Source organism: Acartia tonsa, chromosome 9 (genome assembly GCF_053477335.1).
Source record: "Acartia tonsa isolate MP-2025a chromosome 9, ASM5347733v1, whole genome shotgun sequence".
Taxonomy (NCBI): Eukaryota; Metazoa; Arthropoda; class Copepoda; order Calanoida; family Acartiidae; genus Acartia; species Acartia tonsa.
In genome coordinates, this window is record NC_137268.1 from 22,848,608 (window position 1) to 22,856,701 (window position 8,094).

The window sequence follows — 8,094 nt, forward strand, 5'->3', positions numbered from 1 at the left end:
GTGTCATAAAAACAATAATATTTTTGCACATTTAATATTTTAGTTTAGGGGAAAAAAATACCAGATTTACCAATTATGATAAATTTGTATTACTTGTAGGGTAATTTCGCTACTAAATTGTTTTAGTGTTGGAGGTGGCCTGGGTGGGCTATGCTTATGACAGCGGCTTGGCTTAATCTTCTTGGATTTCTCAGGTAGGGTATACAATAAGATGTGTGTGTGTGTGTGTGTATTGGAGGTGCCAAGGTGGGCTATGCTTATGACTGCGGCTTGGCTTAATCTACTTGGATTTCTCAGGTACGAAAAGCAATAGGATGCGTGTGCATCATACTAAAGACGCTAAAAATGGTACCTAATGAGGCTTTGTTTAGCGCGTGACTTTTATAATAAAAAAGTAGAATTAATGCCTCTGGCCTATTAATGAGGTGCAGCTCATTTTCATACACAGTAAGGACTTCAAGACAAGGAGCATCTTTAATAAAGAATATATAGAGATATATAATAGAGGATATATATGTAGAGTCTAAAACAAGAATGTAAAATACCATAATTTACAAAGATAACAAGGTTGACAACATCCATAAAGTTATGGATAAAATAACTTAACTCAAATAAGATTTATAGTTAAAAAAAATAATTTTCCAATTTTCTGAGACAACCATCAAAGGAGAAAAGAAAAACAATTGTAAGTCCTTGTTCTCTGTAAGAAAAGATACTTACAAAATAATTCTTGTTTGAAAACAAATTGCTAAGATGTAAATTGCATTTTCAGATGGTTTTCCTCGTTTGGAAGTTTTCTGAGCATGTTTTATGATATTTTCAAGTCTGTTCTACAACTCATGATGTTGGTATTTGTCTTCCTGGTTGCTTTCTCTTTTGGTTTCAATATTCTTCTATCAGTTGATCAGGTAATTACATTTTTTTTATTCATCCCCTCTTCAAAACGGATGAATATCCATTGGATTAGAACCGATATAAAAATCATGTATAGCATCGTATTACATACAATATTCCACGAATATCTTTTTTGTAAATACAAGATTAATTAAAAAATGAAAACGGTTGTGGCAAATTTAGACTGAGATAGAGACAGCGCAAAATGACACCAAATAAATGACGTCATACGATAAAATAACCAATGAGAGGCGAGTATATATTTAACCATTTTGGTCAATTTACAACCCAGCAAGATATTTCGCCATAGAGTCGCCTTTACTCGTGCAATATATGAACCGATTCCTATGCTACCTCGAATCCCATTTGCCAAAAATTAACACCTAATTTTTTGACGATAAACGTTGGGAAATCGGCCTTTCAAGCAAAAGGTAGCATGCGAGTTTGCCATCGATATCGTAGCAGAGTATGAGGCGAAGTTGCACAATAGTAGCATAAATTTAAAGAGAGAGAGAGAGAGAGAGAGAGAGAGGAGAGAGAGCGAGGATAAAAAAAAGAAGTGAAAAATAAGATCTGAGAGGCTTTTATGCTATAGAATGAACCGAATTGAGAGCAGCATTTCTTTATGCTACTCTGCTACGATATCGATGGCGAACTCGCATGCTACCTTTTCTTAAAAGGCCGATTTTCTAACGTTCACCAAGGATATCAAACAACGTAGCATGCTACCTTTTTTTTTTTAAATTTCGCTGGGAATGTATACTGGTCTCTCATTGGACAATTTTTATTGTATGACGTCATTTTTTGTTGCCATTTGGCGCTGTTTCACTGAGGTCGCATATAACTTCTATTTGACACGCTTCTTTAAATTAACTGTATCTACAGATAATGAGCCCTTCAATTTCATTACCTTTCTATCTATCTTATCAATCCATTTAGGAAGAGATGTTTGGTAGCTATTGGAATACAATGTTAAAAACCGCTGTCATGGCCACAGGAGAATTTGATTTTGGAGATTTATATTCAGAGGATGTAAGTTTGAGCTGCAATACATTTTAGTTACTGTAATATATTTTCTCGTATTCATTCGAATCCGGTGGATAGGAACCGGTTCTCATCCATACGAAAAAACCATGTCTAGCATCGTATTATATCCAGCTTTCTACGAATATAGAAATGTACAATCATAAAATTAAAACCAGTTTTTTTAGCCGGTGCCTCCGGCACCTCGGGGCTAAAAAAACTAGTTTTAATCTTATAATTGTACACTCTATATCCGCGGAAAGCCGTTTATAATACGATACGAGAAATAACTATTCTCGTATTCAATTGAATCCGGTGGATAGGAACCGGTTCTCATGAATACAAAAAAAATTATGTCTAGCATCGTATTATATCCAGTTTTCTACGAATATAGAAATGTACAGTACAATCATATATTCGGCACCACGGGGCTAAAAAAACTAGTTTTAATCTTATAATTGTACATTCTATATCCGCGGAAAGCCGTTTATAATACGATACGAGAAATAACTATTTCTGTATCACCTCTAAAGAAATTCCAATATTGAAATATTTATACCAAAGCTAAAAAAGAAAAGGATAACTACATAAAAACTGTTATTTCTCCACTTTTCCATGAGTAAACAATAATTTATCATCACAATGATAGCATTGTGTTACGTGTATTCGAAATGAACCAAGATAGACAATTATTTTATCATAAGACTTTAATATTGGTTTTTCTTAACATTAATGAAAAATTGAATTTAAAATCGTGTATTTGTTACACTGTGACAGGGTTAAAACTAAAACTCGCTTTAAAATAGACTTTTTTAACCTAAGCTTTAGAGTCAGTCGTTAGGTCAAAGTTTATATAAAAATACTTGACTGGATCACTCTGTACCAAACCAGAGGTTGGTAATAAATAAAAGTCTCTCCATAACCATACATAGATAAAAGAAATATGTCAGACTGAGGAAATAGTTTGGTATAGATGTATTATCCAGACATCTACATGGCCCAAGTGGTGGAGACCCTTTTCATTTGATAGCAAATTTTTTCAAAATCGGGAAAGGGTCCGCGCCATGTTGGAAGAGTTATGTTTTTACTTTTTTTTATTTGGCCAAAAATCTTTCAACAAAATTTATACATGCACAACTTTGCAGCTTTAGCACTATCAAACATAATCATCCTTGTTTTATTTTTTTAGTTGACGTTCCCTGGTGCAGTGGTTGCCCTGTTCATAGCCTTCCTCCTTGTTATGGCCATTGTACTTGTTAACCTTATCATAGGAGTGTTGCTATACATTGAAATATAGGACTGTATATACGGTATTAGGAAGCAAAGATGATAAAATCAAATGGCAGTTCAATGAAAAATTAATCAAAAGAAAACTATTTATAATTATTCTGTAAGTCCGTTTTCAATGATTTATTATTCATAGTTTGTTGTAATTGTAAGCGGAAAATAAAAGCATATACATTGAGACAGACAAATAAAGGAAGAGAGGAGGAAGAAAGTGAGAATAAGAGAAAAATAAGAGAGATGGAAATTGAAGAAAGAGGTAGCTGAACAAAGTGTCTCAAAAAATATGTGACGTCAAAAAAATGAGGGAGATGAGAGGAGAAGTCGGAAAGAAAACACATAAAAAAGAGATGGATAATCCTTGATTTTTATGACGTCACAAAGCTGATTTTTTGAGACACTTTGTCCAGCTACAGAAAGAGAATAAAAGAAAAGAAACGAAGGAAGAAAAAATAGAAAAACAGAGAAAAGAAGGAAGACATGTAATCGACATAAAGACGTAAGAATGAAAAAAGAGAAAGAAGGAAGAAAAAGAAAGTAGATAAAGAAAATAAATTGACTATTTCTTTGTCTCCATCTCTGTGTAAAGTCTGCGCTTCATGAAAAATACAAGGTAGATGAAAGGAAGTATTTATGCATTAAGATGTATATAATGACTTACAGAGAAAGACTCAGAAAGTGACATACAGTTAAACTTTTAACTTAAATGGAATATTAAAACATTTCATACAGAAGGACTGAGTTATTTGCATAGAATAGCTTTTGAATTTTATGTTAATTATGTAGCAATTCCAAAATAGGTGTGGCTGTTAATAATATCAAGGAGATCCAAGAAAATGCAATTCTCAAGAAATTTTCAACCCAGGTACCACATTGTTGATGAAAACTATCCTTATAAAAAAGTAACAGGATCTCTGTTTGTTTGTTTGTTTGTCTATCTACACCAAAGGATCTCATTAACAGCCAAGCCGATAGGATCCTCCTTTACTGTGTAGCTTTTCGGAGGTCCTGGGAAGGTTTATAGCTATTTTGGGCTACCACCACCTTATCAAGAGAAATCGCAAAAGATATTACACCATTAAATGACCAAAAAACACTTTTTGGTTAAAAAGCTGAACTTAACATTGATTGAAAAAGAAACATCTTACGTAACCCTAGAGGCCTTATGGCGCGTACTCGTTAGTATCTCAGAATGTGATTGAGTATTTTAGACAACTTTAGAAATTTATCAGGATTTGCCTAGATTTTAGATGGCACCTTTTGCCGCCAGGATTGCAGGATCAAAAAATACTCGAACAGTTTTACTTTTATATCCTTACCATTTATTTAATCAGATATTTATAACCATGCCTTTCAATTAAAAAGAGAGGAATAAACATTTTATAGGGGGGGGGGGGGGAGGGCATAAAAAACATCCCCACTACCCCCGGAAGAGGGTCTTCTTATACTATCTTATTTCTTATGTATATACAGTACATATATTCGAAGCTTTTTACAGTGCCTATAAAAATAATGTCATTGGTCGATTAAAATGTAAACTGACCTGTCAATGTCATTGGTAATTTAGTCAATGTATTGGCCTGTAATTGGTCACTTGTATAATATGATTTCTTTTTTTTAAAGTTAAAATAAAGAGCTTACACATATTCTTTTTAAAAATCTTGCAGGCTTCCTTGTCTAGGTTGAATCTGTGTTAGAATTTGAGAAGGCTCAAATTATGCCGAAACCTCCAACATTGAAAATCATAATCTGGGATAAAGATCAGGATTTAAAGTAAGAAATTGGTTTGGCCATTCAGTACATCCCTAAAGAAAACTCCTCAACCACCCCCCCCCCAAATTTTTTTTTCAAATTTAAACCTTTCTGGATGCCTTCGAAATCTTTTTTATGAGAGGGGTTGTAATATTTGGGTCAGGTTTAGACTTCCAATTAATTTTAAAAATTTGTAAATTTTCATTATCCTAAGGCTTACACAGAAGGCTGACGCGCGGCTGCCGAGCCCTGATTTTTATTAAAGTATAAAACAGCAAACAATTGTTAAGGGGTTTCATGAAATTTCTAAAGAGTATTTGGAACAAGTTGAGTGTTTTTGAATTTGCTGGTGATCACAAGACTGAAGAGAAAGCAGCAGAAACTTCAATCAGAGGAATTAATATTAATATATTCTTATACTTTTTATATGTAAGGTAAAACGATGTCCATTGGTCTATTATTTTTTTAGTTGGCATTAGAAAATAAAATAACAGAATAAGTATGCACATATAACAGTGAAGATACTAGTTATTTTCAGGGAAGGTTTTTACCTATTATGGTGGATGGTATCTCAAACCTCCCAATACCCCCCCCCATTTTTTTTTACTTTTTCTTTTTAAAATCTAAGTTAAAAATGGAGAAAATGGAGTGGGGGGTCGACTCATCCCCCCCCCCCTCACCCCCAACTTAAGTACATCAAGAGGCTCCAAGGGGGTGTATAGCCGCTAGTATATCAAATACATAAAACACATTTCTTTAGAAAGGTTTTTTTGTGATTTTCTATATTTAACATGTTCTTCTTTCTTTCTCTCTCTCACTCTTGATCATATTCTCTTTAGCTCACCATAATGCATTACGGAATGGCGGACGTACAGACAGACAAAGTGAATAATAAAGCAGCTTCGCTACTAAAAAAAACTTGAATAATATTAAATTAATGAATTTAACAGATGAGATAAAGCAGATAATGGAAACTATGACTCTCCTGCAAACAGAGATATCAAAGCTTAAGGATTGTGATTTTTAAGATAATTAGATGACTATTTTTAAATCTCAAAGAATCAAAACAGTATGCGATAAATTGATGTACATTTCCAATTTCTAATGATAACCCATTCTATAGATTCAACTAATTGGTTGAAAAGTTGAGACACTGCTAGTGAAAAAAAGTGAAAGTTTTTAGCCAGCGAATGAGATACCGTGTTATGAAAATGAGGTTTATAATAATTGAAAATATATCTGGTTTTTTTTATGCAAATTTGATACACCTACTGGTCCTGTGGCGGTTTTAGGCTATTTTCTTGGGGGGTGGGACACCCCCAACCCCACAAAAAACGAAAAATCCTCCCGCCATTTTTTTATTATTTAAAATAGTGGTGGAGTGGGGGATCTCCAGGTAATAAAAGATGTAATTATACCTCTTGGGGCAAAGCCCCTAGAGGCTAGGGGCGAAGCCGCTAGTGAAGAAATATCTTAGAAAGCATGAAAATGTTAGAATGGACAAGGAAATTCAAATCCTATGCTAGCTTCCATAGTTACTAAGAGCAATATCAACAATAGAAATTGGCTCTCTAGGTAAGATTTAGTGACGTTTTCAGTTTGGCTTTGAAACCGATTGATATCCGCTGGATTAGAGCCGGTTTTCAGCCATACTAAAAAATCATTTATACATCTTACTACAGACATTTTTCCACGAATAATAACAAAACTGGATTAAATAATACGATGCTATAAATAACTATTAGAGCGAGGGATTTGAAGCATTGTGGAAACTTTAAATAATAATCGGGTTTTGCAAATCAATTTCCCTCTTTATACAATACAAGCTGCTACAACCCTAGAGGCCTCTAGGGGCACATTAGGGGATGGGGAGGGGAATCGACCCTCCTCATTATATTATATAATTCAAAAAGTTGTGGGGGGAGGGTTTATAGCATAGTTATAGAACCGTCACTGTAAAGGAGAACCATAAGAGTCTAGCGGTTTAGCTATATCCTTCGGTACAAACAAACAGACTAAAGACACTCTGTTACTTTTATTTAAGAATAACAGTATAGAGAATCTTTACTCACAAAAAAATCAGCTCTTTAAATAAGAGTGGAGAAATATACTTTTCTCAAAAAGTTTAAGACAGATATACAAATAGATATTTAATAGTAGCTTGGCATCTAATCAAAGATCCAAATAAACTATCACTAAACTTTTATTCAAGATTAAACAAGAATGAGAGTTCTACCAAGGAGGACACCAACACATCTCTGCTAATCAAAGAAATTAAATCTCTGAAGCAAGAATTTAGAAATCAATTCACCAACCTGGAAGAAAAAGTTGTTGGAAATAATTGGCAAAGTTTTGGGGATTAGAATCATCTTTTTGATTTAGTCTTAGAATATTTTTCATAGTTTTATATGAAAATATACTTTATATTATTTTTTTCATAGTTTATATAAAGATATACTTTATATTATTCATTTCATAAAAGTTATTATTTTGTTAAAAAGTTGTAAAATAAATGATAATCAAATATATTACTGATAGAAATCATCCTGTTTTCCTTTTTAGGAAAGCTTCAAATAGGTCTTTTGTTGTACTTTTATACTATTTTAGGTAATATTTCTGCCTCCATATTACTCTTTTAAAGACAGATACCCTAGATGCTGGAAGGTAAGCCGCTAGTATTATATAATGTGGTTAGGTATTTACATCTGTAGCTTAAGATTCCAATAACTACAGAACCGATTGCGTTCCCTATTTTAGGAAAATCTAAAATAGATCCTTGAATTGTTTTGGGTTATTGTTTTATTGTTCCTTTTACCCGAGATGTTATTTTATTTCATATTAGATGTTATTTTACATCATATTACCCACTACGAGACACTAAAGGGTTTAAAACGACCTATTAGCAACTGTAAAAAATAAATACCTTACGTCTAGTATGTACTAATGGATAAACAATTAAAATAATTTGTTTGCAATATAATTATGACGACATTTCTCTAAATCACAAAGATTTGGAAAAAAATTGTGAAGAACAATTCTTAATCCATTATCAAACCAAAAATACTTATTTTTTTAGCAATTGGCCGTGAAGAACCGCTGTTTTTATATTGTAATGGGAAAATTAAAGATATCTTTAATAAA

General features: G+C 33.0%; 1 protein-coding gene across 2 annotated transcripts in view; it reads left to right on the forward strand.

Annotated features, from left to right (window-relative positions):
• The window catches only part of LOC145328533 (transient receptor potential cation channel subfamily A member 1-like), a 30,324-nt gene extending 22,830 nt beyond the window's left edge, over positions 1 to 7,494 (forward strand). Inside the window, exons 35-45 of one of the 2 annotated variants that reach the window (XM_080172248.1) lie at positions 127 to 143; positions 247 to 297; positions 773 to 908; positions 1,834 to 1,926; positions 3,107 to 3,184; positions 3,998 to 4,066; positions 4,883 to 4,974; positions 5,244 to 5,345; positions 5,902 to 5,963; positions 6,447 to 6,528; positions 7,166 to 7,494. In XM_080172248.1, the coding sequence (XP_080028374.1) occupies positions 127 to 143; positions 247 to 297; positions 773 to 908; positions 1,834 to 1,926; positions 3,107 to 3,184; positions 3,998 to 4,066; positions 4,883 to 4,974; positions 5,244 to 5,345; positions 5,902 to 5,963; positions 6,447 to 6,528; positions 7,166 to 7,316 (933 nt within the window). In that variant the 3' untranslated portion in view covers positions 7,317 to 7,494. Of the gene's footprint in view, positions 1 to 126; positions 195 to 246; positions 298 to 772; positions 909 to 1,833; positions 1,927 to 3,106; positions 3,185 to 3,997; positions 4,067 to 4,882; positions 4,975 to 5,243; positions 5,346 to 5,901; positions 5,964 to 6,446; positions 6,529 to 7,165 lie in introns of both variants that reach the window. The other variant, XM_080172247.1, reaches the window with a different exon arrangement.
• Positions 7,495 to 8,094: the final 600 nt, after the last annotated feature.